At 37.3% G+C, this 17,153-nt stretch overlaps 1 protein-coding gene across 3 annotated transcripts; it reads right to left on the minus strand.

Moving 5' to 3' along the window:
* Positions 1 to 959: 959 nt before the first annotated feature.
* trdmt1 (tRNA aspartic acid methyltransferase 1) lies at positions 960 to 16,750 on the minus strand. Of its 3 annotated transcripts, XM_017414037.3 has the most exons (12): positions 15,867 to 16,002; positions 12,485 to 12,594; positions 11,262 to 11,338; positions 8,984 to 9,055; positions 8,619 to 8,684; positions 7,623 to 7,692; positions 7,429 to 7,512; positions 5,677 to 5,990; positions 3,926 to 3,983; positions 2,793 to 2,922; positions 2,038 to 2,268; positions 960 to 1,742 (listed from the first exon to the last, which is right to left on the minus strand). In XM_017414037.3, exons 1-11 carry the CDS (start codon positions 15,940 to 15,942, stop codon positions 2,081 to 2,083), a joined length of 1,245 nt encoding a protein of 414 aa, XP_017269526.1. In that variant the 5' UTR covers positions 15,943 to 16,002; the 3' UTR covers positions 960 to 1,742; positions 2,038 to 2,080. The 3 variants fall into 3 exon arrangements, with proteins under 3 accessions (XP_017269526.1, XP_017269527.1, XP_017269525.1); XM_017414038.3 differs by lacking the exon at positions 15,867 to 16,002 and adding an exon at positions 16,533 to 16,750 and having other exon boundaries at positions 960 to 2,268; XM_017414036.3 differs by having other exon boundaries at positions 960 to 2,268.
* Positions 16,751 to 17,153: the final 403 nt, after the last annotated feature.

The following is a 17,153-nucleotide window of genomic DNA, read 5'->3' on the forward strand; positions in this document are numbered from 1 at the left end:
ATTCTATAGCTTTACAGAGCTAAATCATTACCCATTTCATAAAAGTATTCTTTTTTTTGTCATAAACTAATCTGTTTTTATTCCCACTGCCTTGTGTTGTGTGACTTTATTATCTCAGGGTTTGTGTTCAGGTAAACATTTACAGAGGTCTTGAGACTGGTGAATGACACCTGCTGACTGCTTTCATTTTTTCACACATAAACCAGACGGTATTACAACGAAGTGCTCCGTCACTCAAAAAGAAATCATGTAAAAACCTAAAGCAGAGCTCTGCAATCTTCACAACTAAAATGAGACATTTTTACCACCTCTTCGACGGAATAAAATCTGTATAGTCAGAAAATCTATCAGATTGTTTAACTTAAGATAAGAGTTCATGACATTTTACTTATCTGTGTATATGTATATGTGCATAAGTGTAAATGCATGAAAAGAACAGTTCTATACAAAAAAATGACCTTTTTAAAAAAATATATATCAGTGATAAAAAGTACATTCTGTCTTAAAAGAGTGAACATGAAAATAGATCCAGTTTACTTATTTAAAATCTAAATGTTCTTAAATATAGGGCCAAAAGCAAGTCTTCTATTTGTTATCAGAATAACTTGTCACATTTTTGTGCCTTTAAATATTATAAATTTTCAAATTGACGCACAAAAGCGCTTTTATAGTTTGAAAACTGGTGATTTTAGAGCAACCCCTGTGTCTATTAGCTCAACAGTAAAACTTTCTTTTAAACATTTTTTAGTGAATATTCTGCCCATATTTAGCTGATTCCGGTACAGAGATGATGTGAAGCTGCGCACAGAGGACATTTACTGTGTAACTTGTAACTTTAGAGCGGAGAATACTCTCCGGTAAAGTTGACAATGTGCCACATATTGAAAGAAGTAACACTTACACAAATTATCCAACTGTTTTTTTTACAGTTTAAAAGAAGTTACTGTGATTCATAAACATTCAATAAACACTGGAAATCTTTATTATTTATCACATAAACTTTGACAACTACAGACTTGAAAAATAAAACTGTTTATTAGTTTTTAAGTAATCTTGCTAACAGACAAACTTACAAAAAACAACCAAGGGATTATTGGTGACCTTGACACCATGACTTTGAAATCAACAAGGATCATCTTTGACCCATGAGGTGTCCAGCTGTGCAGTTTGGCAACCCTACATTATATGATCGCAGAATAATCTTGCTAACAGACAGCCAACAAAACCCCCTTGTCAGAGGTAAAAAAAAAAAATCACTGGACTCACACCCACCTCCTGGAGGACACTTTGAAGACTTGCTGCTTTAGGAGAGCTGACAAAATCCTGATGGCTCTGTCTCTCCATTACCATCTGGTAGGTACTTCAGAGCACTGAGTGCAACTCGAAACTATTTAACAGCTTCTATTTAACTGAACAGAATTAAATACTAATAAACCTCTGTTACAACAGCAAACTGAGCATCATGTGCAATAATAAGTATAAAACTGACCCATTGAAGCAGCGAGGTATCTGATAGCGAGTTGGGCTTTGTTCTTAGACAGAGTAAAGACCCGCCTTCAGAAGTTGAAGCAAACTTTTTTGCAGGTTGCTAATCTCCTGGAGGATCCCAAGGTATTTGTAGCTTTCCTGAAAATCATCCCCTTCGGTTGTGATCATCTCTTGGATAAGGAGGGAGGATCAGCTGCTTTTGTGGCATTTAGCTTCATGTCGTCCGTGCAGAGGTGATGGCCGATACTTGCATACTTTTTTAAAAAATAACCAAGTAATTAAAGATTAGTGTGGGATCAGAGCTATAAATAAAATAAAAGTTGAAATAATTATGCAGAACGAAAAAGCAGCAAACCTTCACGTTCCTAATATGTGGTTTAGTATCTGGTTGGAATTATAAACATAAAACTAACAGGTTGTCTGCACAAAAATTACTAAGAATAAATGACTAAATCATAATCCACTAAGTACAAAAGATCTCATTTTTGGCCAATAAAAGATACATTTACCAACATTAAGAAAAAAATAAATCATATTTGGGATTTTTACCCCAAATTTGAAGAATAAAAATCTGCAATAAATATCCACATCTTCAACAACAGGCTGTGGGCAGACGGCACCCGCTGAGAGGATCTTCAGAAACAGATAATTGTTCTCCTCCTTCAGAACGTCCAAAACGTTCAGAGAGCAGCAGCTGGAGAAGTCGGGCCACCACAACAACATTAAGGCTGTTTCCTAAAACTTTGTACTGCTGAATTGTTGAGATGTTCTTTGGAAAAGCTGTAGGGACCAAAGAAAAAAATGAGTCAAATAAACATAACAGCTGAACCACGATTCTTATTATTCCAATTCTATATATTTGAAAGCTTGTTGTGAACTTTAAGACTGGAACTTAAGTTAATATATTAGTAACCACACTTACTAATGTCTGAAAGTTAAAGCTCAATCAGTGGTTTGTTTCTTTTGTTGTATTTACTTGTGATTATTTATGAAGGAGTTACACAAACCAATAATCTGCAAGTCTTCTGATGGGAATGAGAGGACTGTAATCAGGATTTACTGTTTAAAAGTTCACAACCTTTTAATGCAGAGACAGCTTTATCAGCATTTAGTTATAGAGGCTAGACTGTGGGATCAACACAGTTTTATTTGCCTTTTTTCTCTTAAAGTTCATAATGAAGGGATTCTAATACTATACTATGTTTAGACATTTATCCTTTAATGGGTGGCAGTCAACATTTTGACACAAGCAGGTCATTTCAAAAATATACCTAAAATCTAAGTAATTTAACTTTTTGACTTACAGAAACGCGGAGGGAAGCCCATGAGGTTGGCTACTTCCCTGGGGGTAAAATACCGGAGCTTTAATTTCAACAGCTGTTCAAGTTTGTCCTTTTCTGACAACCGGTCCAGACCTGTAAACACACTCTCAATCTGCAGAGCACACAAAGAGAAGAAGAATTTGGTGCATCACATTCAGAGGCTGAGTCAGAGACAAGGTGTACTCTGAACCACTCTAATTTCCTCTTACTATTTGATTACATCGGTCAAAATAAAAAACTGCAGGAAGAGATTAAATTAACTGTTTGATATTTCGTCCAGGTTTCACCAGAAGACAATTTGAAGCACTACTACAAAAGCTTAAAAGAAGACAAAAATACACTTCTTTCAGTCAAGTCTGAAGTTATACCGTGGTGAGAAAAAGAGGCCACCTTCTAATTTAAAACTTTTACAAATTAAAACAAATCATTCAATCACTCCCTGGTCTTATAATCAGAAAAAGCAGCCTGTTATATGACACGATGGATGGATGGATGGATGGATGGATGGATGGATGGATGGATGGATGGATGGATGGATGGATGGATGGATGGATAGATGGATGGATGGATGGATGACAGCTTTTTACGACAATTCATGAAGACTTCATTGAGAATTTAAATACATTATATCCAGCAATTTGTAAAATGTGGTTTTTCATACAATTTTTTTGAATTTAGTGTTTTTCCAATCTGCTCGATGTTAATAAAAAAATTTAAAAAATACTCCTCATCATGATTGACTTACACTGATCTTATCTTCCATTCCCTTGCAGGGCATGACTCTTGTAAGTTTCTGATCCGTACAAATAAGAAGTACTTATTTAAAGATGTTGCAGTGAAACGGACCAAAAATTAAAACAGATCTGCTATGGGAGCAAAAAAACAAAAAAAAAAAGACTGAAAAGAGGTTTGCTGAGAACAATGAGACTTTAACATTTAAGACCATTTCAAAAAGTTGACAGTAACCCACACCACTTGTGTTTTTGTCGAAATTTATCATGTAATGAAGCCAAAATACAACTGGATTATTGAAAATAGGTAATCATTAGAAGACTCCAAGGACACATTAGCACTGGGTCTTTAGGTCTCACTGGTCCCTGGAGTGACGGACCTACCTCAGTTTCCGTGCAGCACTGCAGCACAGAGCCAGTTCCTTCCACATACCTTCCATAGCTGTGAATGAAACACAAAACCACAAGTGAACTATACCACTGTTCAGTCATTAGGTGTTTTTGTCTTTCTGTATTAAAAGTCTATGTTTAAACAACAGGGCGTAATGATATTGCACACATGTATAAACTTGGGCTGCTCCATTAAGGAAAAATAATGTTCACAATTATTTGGGGTAATTTGGGGAAAATGATTATTGATCAAGTTTAAAAATGTTGTATTTTTTGCACTCAAAGAACAGTGACTTGCCTTGAAGGTGAACTTTTTTTTGATACCTTAATGTTGACCTTTCACTTAAAATAAGCATTGATTCAAATGTGGAGTGCAGGATACAAGATAAACTAAAAAATAAGCAACATAGTGTATTGTAGGGCTCTATGAAATCTGTTTTTTGTTTTTTTTAAATTACTTTTTTCTTAACTACATTTTGTTTTATGATGTAACATATTTTTCACTTGCAAGTGTCATATATGTAAATAAAATATATGGTGGATAATAATAAAATTTCAATAACAGCTAAAAATGTCCAAAACTCTATTAAAACATGACAAATTTCAACAAAAAACACAGCAAAAGTGTTTCAGTTCAACAGAACAGTCGATGATTTAGTAAAAAGTGCTTAAAAACTTCCATGCGAGTCAATAATAATTAAAAACCGTCTAGTCGTTTTGTAAAATAAAATTCCTCATGTTTGTTTCACCTCAGAGTAAAGAAACAGTTCTTCATTTTCTTCACATATGAAACTGAAATTCACTCTAGATTTGAACTTTATTATAGTAAATATATGGTAAAACTATTGTATTCGAACTGTCCTATTTGACTGACAGATGAGAAGGAAAACAATGAAGATGACTATGATGAAGCTGTAGTCTCTCATTGCCTCTGATGGGTTGTGTTTTTGATTTTACAGCTGCCTCTGAAGTTCAGCTGCTTCACCACAAAGTGAACAGACTTTAACTGAGATATAATTGCATTTTGGAAACATTTAACAGGAGCAGCTATTGTTTTTCTTCCAGCAGAAAATCTGATTCTACACAACCAGCTGCAAAGCCTTCAATAAACTCTTTCTGGCTTCTCCTGACGTGGAAATGTTTGGTAAACTGAGGAACATTTTTTCTCTGTTTGGTCTGAATGACTGTCTGGTCATCACATATTTCCACGTGCGTTCCTTGTCGGTCATTTACCAACAAAACTTACACATGTGGTTTACATACTGACTGTTCTGTGGGGCTTGCTTGTCTTCCATCTTTGTCAGAAATAAGACATGAGCACGTCCGCAAACTGAAACATGGTAATATATTTAAAATCATAATCATTATCCTGTTTGTTTGTGATTGTGTTGAGTCAAAAATGTAAACTGAAACTAAAAATTCAATGAACTGCACAGCCCTAGTTCAAACTGCACCGATGCTGGTTGCTGTGAGAACAAACATCTATTCAGAAAGATTGTTTTTCCTGCTGCAGCCTAAATGCTGCACGTGTCTATCAGAGTGTCCGATAAAAGCCCTGGCATCATATTTACTGATGATGAGGAGGAGAAAAGCAAACAGAAATGTATGTTTAAAACCTTCACTGTAGAGGACAGTAGAGAGCAACATGACAGACCGTTGGCATTTTGGGGGAGAGCTGCATCAAAAATCATTTAAATAAAAAAAATTTAAAAATTTAAAATGAGTTAGATGGTACTTGAACTCACCCTTTGGTAAAGCAGACAGATCTCCTGCATTTGGGCTGGACAATGTCCAAAATAAGACCATATCGCAACAGTGTTTTAGGAGCAAGGAGATGGTGCTGCATGTTTTCTTCTGTCAGGGGTTCCAGAAAGTCTTGTATTTGTCTGACAGACAGGTCATGGTTCTGAGATATCTTCCTCTGAACTTCCACTGCTGTCTCAAGTTTAAACAAGTGACCACCGGGCGTTTTGTCAACTGGCTGTCCAGGACTTGGACAGGTGGGACTCAAGTCTGAGGGGACATCACTCTTAGCAGGACATGTGGCAGCACTGGAAACCTACAGTAAAAATAAATAAATGTTTTATAACTAAGTGAAAACAATATATATCTTTTTTTTCTCATTACCTGACATTAAATCAGACTAAACCCTTCCTGTTTTAGGTCAGTTAGGATTCCCAAAATTATTTCTATTTATTAAATACCTAAATAACAAAATAGAATATTTTAGAGGATTTTTTATTATTATTATTATTTTCTTCAAAGTCTAAAGAACTTCACTATGACACCAATGTACATTCCCAGATAGAAACCCTTAATTCCAATGTTATAAGTTTTAAGGTGTTACAGATGTGGATATTTTTTTCCCTAGAGACTTACATTTTTATATTTATGAACAAAAAGTTACAACAAATTGTCAAGATTTTTGATTGTTTTTGTGTATCATCTTTATATTGTGATATATTAAAAACCAAAGGTTTCCTAGTGTAAAACATACAATTTTTTTGTTTGTTTGCTATTTTCTGACTCTATGCGGGTGTCTAAATTCAGATGAGATGTGCCAAAAGCTAAAAGTGGAAATTATATCACCATACGAATTAGCATAGGTTAATAAATCCATCAAGTTGTTTTGAGTTACCACTGTACATAACTAAGAACCATGTTAATGACACAATGAAGACCGTTTTAAAGAAGAATACACTCCAATCCACTGTGTGGGTTTAATCTAGTTAAATGAATTTCCACACATATAGAATTAATATCAACTGAAGTTTGGATCAAAGATTTGTCACAAAATGTCACAGAGGAGCCATAAATTATAAATTAGGGTGGCTGTGGCTCAGAAGTTAGAGCAGTCATCCTCCAATGAGAGAGTTGGTGGTTCGATTCCTGGCAGCAGTTACATGTCGAAGTAACCCTGAGCAAGACACTGAACCCCTCAGTGCCTCTGACGTGCCCCATTGGTGTATGAATGGATTTTAAGGCACTGATTAGTGGCTAAATTTATACAGATTAGCTTTGTAGAGACGTAGTGCTGTGTGGATGGGTAAATGAGGGCAGATTGTGTTGTAAGATACTATATAAGTACTTACCATTTACCATAAATCCCTGACTAAACATTGGTTTCACAAAAACAGGTGAACATGGAGCTACATAGCCATTATGAGAACAGCTTAAATCTTGTGATAAACTACAGAAAGCTTTAAATGGAGGTCAAAGGTCAACAGCAATGACTAAATAGTTGCTTCTGGACTTAGCCCTGTGTTCGGATTATTAATAAATTTAAGCAATAAGTAGTTTAAGGCAATTATAAGATGAAGCAAGTATTCAAATGAAACCTTTTCCATACTTTATGTTGCAAATTTTAATTTAAACTGACATGTTTTAACCATCAGCCTATAAAAAAAAAAAGAAAAACATTTGTAGCTCTGAAATAGAGCTGCATGTTGACACTGTGAGACTTGATCCATACATACCAGAACACGGTCAAACCTTACCTTTGATTTCGCCCGAAAGCTTGAGCTTTCGGCTGAAATCTTAGCCAGCAGGAAATAACGCAGCCTTGAATTTGGAATCCCAACCTAGATAGGAAATATAATAACACTATGAGTACCTTTAAATATTTTAAATTTATGAGATATCACCTAACTTTAACGCTACCTCATAAAATCCTTAGAATAGAGTTTCTTACACTTGTTGGTGAGACCATGAACTCCTGGAAACTGTAGCCACAATCCATCAGTGTTTGTACCAAACGGTCCCTATTGTACACAAATATAAGTTTAAGAAAGTTAACTCTGAAATCAAATGCTGTCATGTTACGCACACTTATTAGGTACACCTAATTTGAAACTAACTGTTCTGTTTACTCATTAAAAAGTCTGAATAGTATAGCCAGTCAACGGTCATTGTCAAACTGATCTGAACTGGATTATATTTTATACTCCCCCTCCCCCAAAAACATACTGCTACACTAAACCCCACAAATAAACTGAATAAAAGAATCAAAATAAGAAAAAAAAAGATGAACCAACTATTAGAGGCCCTAGTAGTTACGAGAAGTTATGAGAAGCTTGGCTCACATTGGACATTGTCTCAGGATGTTAGAGCTACTTCCTGTTGGTTGGCAGGAACAGGACATTGCGTGGAGATGTGTTCAACAGTGAACCAGGGCTGAGAAAACAGAGTCCCCAAAGTTAAAGCACCAGGGGCACAAAGCCCCCAAAAGTAAGGACAAAAGTCACTAAGTTGGTTAACTTGGTGACAAATAATGGCAAACTTAGAGTAACTGAGTTACAAACTACAGACAAAATACAGTTTATCTAGAAATTCGGAAAAAAGAAAAGATACGCAAGGAGACTGGGACACTAGTGACTGCGTTCATGCACATCTGTCAAAGGTTTCAATGTAAAAAATTGGAGAGTATATTCTGATTTTGTCAAAATATAAAATGTTACCGTGTGCAAAGTGGTTTACAAATTCATACAATGTTTTTTGTTTTTTTTTTCAACAAACCCACCCCCCCCACCACCACCCCAAAAGAAGAACAAAAAAAAAACAAGAACAAGCCAGCCATATCTGGTGACTGTACAGTACGGGCATTCACCAGTTCTCCACACTGTCCTTAACAACACATTCTCCAAGACAGATTTTTCCATGTTTCCATCATGTTGGTGCTGCTTGTTACCTGGCAGAGGAACTCTCAAATCCTTTCACATTCTCCAGCAGGATGAAGCGGGGCAGTTTGTGAAGCCTGGACAGACAAAAGATAAAACAGGTCAATGGCAGAAGTCGTGCTGGGATGATCAGAACTTGGTCCGATAAATAACCAGCGAGCACAACTCATCAGTGTATAGCACAAACAAGAAGATGATGGCTGCTGTACATAAACTCATCACTGCTGTGGTGAGAAATTAACTCAAGTTAAAAAAAGAAATAAGATGTCAGCCACATTAATATTAATTATTGTCTAAAAAAATTATTATGCTTAAAAAATGTTTGTTTTCCAGACCAGTGTGCGGATAATTAAATTTATCCCAAATGTGTTAATACCTCGGTAGAAGATCCAGGATGTAGAGGAAGCTCTTGGTCCGGGGGTCAGCGACGTCACCCTGAAGCCCCAACCTGCAAACAGAAAAGGTGAATGCCATCATATTGTTTAATGCATAAATTTATAAAAAGCAGATATAAGACAGGGACATAAGTCCAGGGAAGGCAAATAATTCAAGTCTTTTAAAGTTTTGGGGAACATTTTGATTATATTTAAGAACACAATTAAGCAAAACTGTTAAAGAAAATAGACAAAGCAGCTATTGTCTTTCAAGTCAAGGGTACAAGATCAACAAATCAGCAATAAAGACTTCAATAAAAACATTCAAACTTCATGAACTAGAACTAAAGTCAAAACTAAATCAATACATCAATTGAATTTGTACAATGAAATAATAAATATTCTGTTCAAGTAGAACTGAAACAGGGAAAACGAATGAGTTTTAAAGCATGGATTTCAAATGGTCAACAGGCTGAGCAGCTCTGACTTCCAAAGGCCAGCTGTTCCACAGATCAGGGCCCCTCCCACTGAAAAAGGTTCTGCTGTTCCCTCTGGTTCTGAGTCTGGATCTGGGAACATCCAAAGGGAACTGATTTGTGGAGCTCAGAGCTCGGGTTGGAGTGGAAAGGTGCAAAACATTCAGAGAGGTAAGATGCACCAATTCACAAACTGTCCTGATGATTGAAGGTCCAACAAACAGGTTGCTTTTACAACAATGTGGCCTGCCTACTCTGCTGCTAGATTCAGATTCAGTCTTGATTCGAAAAAGTAAATCAACGCAATTAGGATTTCATCTTGAGATGTCCTTTTTGTAGAGCAAATCTGTTCTGGGACACGTAGGCAGCCATCTTCTCTAAATGGCATGCCTGAAATGCCATACCAGGACAAAAAAAAAAAAAAAAAAAAAAAAAAAAGAGGTAAGATGGTGCAAAATCTTTAAAACTAAGAGTAAAATTTTAAACTGGATTCTGAAAGCACAGGAAGTCAGAACTCAAGCGTCAAACTCACCTCCTCTTTGACCAAGATTGGAAGGCTGACAAGCAGAAAGTTTGAGGTTCTGCGCTCTCACCTGAGCTACTCCAGTTCACAAAAAGACTGAAATATTTTTTCCTTTCTATACAGAAGACTGACTGTTTTGTTGAGCCAAAACACTTTTGCCAGGTTTTTTTTTTAAACTAGACAATGCTCATTAAATGCAGAACACTTTCCTTGTAAATTGCTAAAAAAAAAAAATCATCAGCATCCATCTTATGGTTAGAAACTTTTAAAAGTAGAGAAAAATGTGGTTGTATCAAACATTTTCGAGCAAAAAAAAAAAAGATTGACAAGACTACCGTATTTTCCGTACTATAGGGCGCACTGTCAATAAATGGTCCATTTTTGAATTTTTGTCATATATAAAGCGCACCGGACTATAAGGCGCATCGTCGTGCACCTCCCAACTTTTGTAACTTTGCGCGGATCACGCTCGCCGCGCTCCATTCAAAATGGACGATTTTGGTGCTCTAGCGGAGCTGGTTCACCTGGATCAGCATTTATATGATGCCTCTATGAGAGATCACAAAGATAATCAAACGGGTCAAAACTCAGGATAATGCACCGACGTCAGCGTCAAGTATAAACGCCTCCACCGCTCGCTCAGGTCCGTGCGTGGAGCCCTGCAACTATAACTGAGCCTTGATGCTGCAAGTGGTGCAGCTTTGTAGTTTAACGAAAGTTGCACTAAAACATTACTGCTTATTACATATATAAGGCTCACTGTTGTTTTTTGATAAAATTGAAGGCTTTTAAGTGTGCCTTACAGTCTGGAAAATACGATAGGTTTATATTCAGGAATTTTACTGGCTGCATTTAGGACTGAAAAGGCAGCAGGGATGAAGTGTGACAGGAGTAACAGAAGGTCATCAGCATACAGAGCTACCCTCAGCTCCACACCATTTCTGGTTATGCCTCAGTTATTAAAATGAGACTAAAGCAACTATCAGAGGCTTCACTATAATGGCAAATAAAAGAGGACCTAAGGGGCATCCCTGCCTTGCAGAAATATTTAGTTTGTGTCATTTGTTCTGACAGCTGCTTATAGTAGTCTTACCCATGAGAATTTATTTTAATCCCACTCCACTCTGTCAAATGCTTTTTCAGCATCTAGTGAAATTAAAGCCTCGGGCAGAGTAGTTGTGGAAAAGTTATTAACCCCATTAAATACATAAAATGAGCTTCACGTCACATCAGTTCTCCTTTTCCTCATTGTTTACAAAACAAACCCAAAAAAGGACTTACCTGGTAAAAGGCTGGCAAGGAGGGCTCATCATTATCATATCAACAGATAACTTATTGAAGTCATCTAATGTTATGCCCTGAATAAAAAAGGATAAAATGATGTTTGTTTAGCTTGTCATTTATCCATTCATTACTTTATTCCAGTAAAGCAACACAGAGGTGCTGATGCCTCACTTAGCAAACTACATTTAATCTACAGAGGCAGTGTGGGATCTGGAAACAGTCCAACAACATAAAGGGTCAAAGGTCATCTATCTCCTTCTGACAGCTGGGGGAGGTTATGAATGCCAAAAAGCAACGTCTAACTTGCTTGTCTTAATAAATACAATCATAATGATATTTCAAATCTGCAACTTCAAATCAAGAAGGTGGGACAGGTTGGCGATTTATACGTTGACTTTATTTCACAGCAAACTGATTAAACTTATAATACGTCTCATTAGCATTCAATATTACAGATCAATTTGTGGTAATATACATCATGTGGTACAAAAAGAGCAACTAGAAAACACTGACTTTGAAAAATAAAAAAATTAGTAAGAAAAATTCCATTTTGTCAACTGTCAGAGAGCTTAAACCCAATAAACACCACAAAAAGTGATTAACTGCTTGGTGCCAGTGTTTTAACCTTTACAGTCGTTCTTTCAGCTGCTCCCTTCTTCAGGGGTTGCCACAGCGAGCGAACTCGCATGAATTGTTTTACGCCGGATGCCCTTCCTGACGCAACCTGAGCTCGAACCTGCGGCCTCAGGATTACAAGACTGCGGCACTGACCGAGCTACTGCAGCCCCATGTTTTAACCTTTTCAGCAATGTGTGTAAAATGCAGAAATGTAGATTAACAAACTAAATACAGTTGACCGGATGTAAATTTGAAATGTTTTAGGCTCAAAGTGCCGGCAATGAGATAAAGAGTGAATGTATGTCAACAGAAGAGGAAGTGGGTTTGTTTTGTTTGTTTCTTAATTCATATTTTTATTACCATACTTTTCATTCTGTCCCAATTCTTTTCTAGATTTGGGACTGGAGAAAATATGAACAAACTTTAATAACATTTTTGTGCACATGTTCTCATTCTCATGCAACTTAATCTACGGTGCAAATAGAAGAACCAAAAGGTAAATAAATGGTTCACTTCCAAAAGGAAATGTTTTTTTTAAATCACATAAATTGACACTTCTTTAACTGAAGGAATCATGCTTTTGCTCTGAGTTTGTAACCAACCTCAATGGTCTTGTTCCATACAGGGGTGTCTGGGAAATTGTGCTTGTAGATTTGATTGGCTGTGGTATTTATGTCGATGGCGGCCACTACCTGGGCAGGTACATCACTTTCTGCAGGGGAGGAGGGAAGAAAAACAAAGTTAATAATCTCTGTTTCTCCTTCTGTCACACGTAAATGTTTCAGATCATTAAACAAATGTTAATACCAGACAAAGATAACCAAAGTGCAGTTTCTAAACGATGATTAAAAGGAAAAAAAACTGTCTAAACCAACTTGGCCTTATGTGAGAAAGTAAAATCATGAATTAATGAACTGTGATTACTGACACAACCTGGCCCGATTACTTCCAGACCTGCAGAATCAAGAAATCTAGTCAATCAACCTATTATCCACAAATGGAGAAAACATGGAGCAGTGAGGAACCTCCCCACCAAAATGACCCCAAGAGCACATCAACGTCTAATCCAGGAGGTCCGAGAAGAACCAGAACAAATAAAGCTCTGCAGGCCTCACTTGCTTCAGAGATCAGGATTCAACAATAAGAAAGAAACGAAGGGAAAAAGTGGCCTCTATGGGAGAGTAAATCCATGAATATATCAGAATATATCCCTAAATAAAGAGTACTTGGATTAAATTTGACAGTTAAAATGTGGGGCTCTGCCTGGCCTAAGACGACAGTGGAATATTTTACTTCATGTTATTTGGATTTTTTGTTGTTGTTGTTATTGCTGCAAAACTGAGCAGTCGTCTGATGAAGTAGGAACGTTTCTGTCTGGGACAGGATTAAGAGCAGAATCGGTGAACGGGTGACAGTCAACTGAAACTCTTAACTCATCGTTGCTCGTGAGCAGGCCACGAGTGAAACCTCTGTTACCATGGTGACCTCGACGTGCTCAAACACACCCTCCTTGATGACTCTGAAGATACCGACTTTCAGCTCAACATAACTGAAAAAACAGGAAACCTCACTTGGTAGTTTACCCCTTAGAGATTAAATAAATGCTGTACAGTCCTGTAGAAAGAGAGACACCTTATTCCCCTAATGTTACATGTCTCGTGTGTTTTAAAGAATCCAGACTGGATTGATCTGATCTCTAAGTATTGTGGGTTTTCTAACTGGACCTGATTTAAGGTGGTCTGGAAGTCCAAAAAGCATTTATTTGTGTTTTAACAATTAAAGTAAAGGTTACACAAACCTGCTTTCAGTTTAGGATAATATCATCAGTTTCTTTTAAAAAGTTGTATTAAGTGCAGGACAGGGCTTTGCAATCTGTGGCTCTTGGGCAACATACGAGCTGTATGTTGCCGTAGGTCCCTCTCCAGCGGCCCACTACTATGGAGGACCGAAACTGACATAATCAAAAATAAAAGCAGAAATATGTATATTGTGTTTTTGCCTTTTCCTTACACATGCGTTTTCGTCAAGTAATGTTTACGTTTTGTTTTGCTTTTTCCTTACACAAGCGTTTGTTCTTTTGACATTTCCTCGGCTCCTCTTTTTACTTTACCGTATGCATTTCTGCCTCAGTATGCAAATGAGCAGGCTGTCTTCTTGGTCCAGCTCCTCTCCTATTGGTCAATAAACAGGAAGGAGTAGGATCCGTGTGCAGATCGATTGTTCATGCCTGCGCTTTCGGCCGTTTCAGAAAAATGCCTCATTTCAGATGAAGTGAACTCGTAGCAGAGATGTCTCAGACAGCTGCAGAAGAGTTAAGGCAAGTTGCTAGCTTAGCGGACAGCAATACAGTCAGTGATGACTATTTATTGTTTCCCTTTCCAAACCCCCAGAGCGCAGAGGAGGCATGCTTTAATACCGCTCACACCCATGCGCGCTCCATCACAGGGCCGCGTTCGATCAGTTTTCAGCAGACACTGGCCGTCCTCCTTTAAATGGTGTCAGTTCGGTACACCTTTACCCCCAACTGTAGCTGACATGCTCTGGCGGTGGCCGGTTAGTCGCTTTTTTGCCTCCACCCTAAAATCTGACCACTTTTTCTTCACCTCGGCCACCGTCCTCTCTGTGCCACTCACTGAATTAACAGTGATAACAACGTGTTGTTGCTCACAACGCTTCCTTTTATTTGTAACGCCATGACTGCGGATCCCAAAACTTATATTTTTTCTGTTCTCCACCTCATTGACCAATAGGAGAGGAGCTGGACCAAGAAGACAGCCTCCTGATTTGCATATTGAGGCAGAAACGCACACGGTAAAGTAAAAAGAGGAGACGAGGAAATGTCAAAAGAACAAATGCTTGTATGAGGAAAAGGCAAAACAAAATATATATATATTTCTGCTTTTACTTTTGATTATGTCAGTTTCGTTCCTCCATACACTACAGCTTTGACATTGACATTTAAAATATTTATCCTAAAAACCACACTAGAAAGGCTGCTTTTATTAGATTTCCTGTTCAAATTTCTGCAACATGTGAATCAAACATCTGTAATAGATTTATATAACACAAAGGGCCAATCATCTTGAGCTGTTTGAAGTTAGTTAACCTGTTAGATACGTAATAAATCCAATTTTAAGCCACACAGTGTGATCCTAATCTCAAAAACTCACCAGGATATCAAATATTTTTACAAAATCCAAGGCAAGTTGGGAGGAAAAGATCCAGGATCTGCACATATCACTAATTACGTTCATAAGAGTCATAAATAAGGCCATCTGACCAGTCCTTCTGATAGCAAGAGCTAGAAGTCCAGGTTTGCCTTTGATTTAAAAATGAATGAATGTGAAGTTTAAAAAGGTCTCTGCCTTTGTTGGAGAAAATTCACTACCTCAAACTGGCCTCATTTTGGTTCAATATTAATTTTCCACAAATTCAGGGAAAAAGTCATGCATAGTTTAAATTTGATCTGATTAGGTATAATCCAAGTATTCATTTTTCTTTCCTCATGTAAAAGTATCATCACATGTAAACAGTTTATGATAGTTGTTTCATTTCAGACTGGAACAAACTATAGTTTTATTTATTATAGTTTGTACTAAATATGAGACAACTCATTAGACTTTTTGTGGGAGAAGAAGCAGAAATGACTCCTTTGATTCTAAAGGTTACTGTTGGATAGTTTAGACCAGGTTTGACAAACTGCAGTACTTCAGATTTCCAGCTAGAACCGATCAGGTTCTTTAAAAGCTGCGGAATGTGCCTTTATCCTGCTCTAAATCGAAAGCCAACATCAGCGCCATTAAATGCGGCTGAAAATAAACAAACTAACTAACTTAAAACGCTTTTATATTCAGTCTCTTGTTCTAAATAAAGAGGTTTCCTCCCAGCCACAGCTCTGACCTCTGAGGGAAAATAATCGAAGAGTCTGAGCTGGTCCGCTCCGGAAACCGAACCGACAGGAGGTCTGTAAAGATCCGTACCTACCCTTTAAGGCAAAATGCATCCCTCCTACCCCGCTGTACAGTTCTAGGACCCTCAGATCCCCCATGGTGGTACACATGGACCACAGACTGGGACATGGACTGGTCTTCTTCCTCTGTGTGTTTTAAACTGCAGCCTGTGGCCTTTTAGGTGCGTTGCTGCCATCTTCTGGATTATATCAGAAGTCCACCTTCCTATTTACTTTATTAAAATACTTAAAGGTAAAATGAACTGTTTTAAAGCTAACATAAATCAAAAGAAAGTCATAAAAGGAGCTTGTTTTCAGAGTCTCTCATTTTAAAATAATTCACACACTAATTTTAAATTAGTAATCAACAATCTAAAAAAAATGACTAGGGTCTCTTTGGCATTTTCCGTGATCAAGTGTGAGGTATGGAGATCCAAACACAGGAACACCAACAAGGCTGTAAATACCAAATACAGACAGTGTGGGGGTGAAATGGTTCAGTTTGTTGTAATTAATTGTGTAAAATGACAAAAATTCCAACAGCCGAGTCCTTCTTCAGCTTCCTGAAGGACAAGAAAGTTGGATGGATGTGGTTAGTTTAGCTCCTGGTGAAAATTACAACCCAGAGTCTGATGACTGACTGACTGTGAAGTTAAGGCCCCCCACATAATGTTTTGAAGAGGACAACCTGAAATACAAACCTAGAGAAGCAGCCTCCCGTTGTCCGGATGGCAAACTCCTTGAAGGCTGTGTGACCTCACTGTAAAGCTTGTTAGACTCGACTTCCCAACAGCATCACTCCAGACCAATAAAAATTAATAAAACAAATGTTTTCAAATCTGTACTTTTGTTAACAAAACGTTCTTCTTCTTCCCTTTTTCCCTGATAAACACTTTGACAGTAACCTTCTCAGTGTCATGCAGCGGTCTGCCACAGCTGGCCCCGCCTCCTTCTACGTCACCAACCAAGGCAGTAACTCCGCCCACATAATCGCCAGGCTTTGTCATCTTGACACAAAAACTCTAAAAAACAAGTCATTAACGTTATAAATCAGAGAAATGGATCACTGCAGTGTTTTATGATAGTGTTTAACTAAAGGAAAAACATAAAAAACTCATTATTTTTATATTTTATTTAATTTATACTTTAAAATTAATGATATTAAAATCTTCCTCTTCTTGTCAAACCAGAGTCCAAAATATTCTTAAAAACCAAATTAGTCACTCCACAGTCCCTCCTTTCTTGATACATGTCCTCTCTTTCTACATTAAACTTACATTAAACAGAAAATGGATGGACTGTTTCTGGTTGTTCTGGCATCG

The sequence above is a fragment of the Kryptolebias marmoratus genome, linkage group LG21, assembly GCF_001649575.2.
Source record: "Kryptolebias marmoratus isolate JLee-2015 linkage group LG21, ASM164957v2, whole genome shotgun sequence".
NCBI lineage: Eukaryota > Metazoa > Chordata > Actinopteri > Cyprinodontiformes > Rivulidae > Kryptolebias > Kryptolebias marmoratus.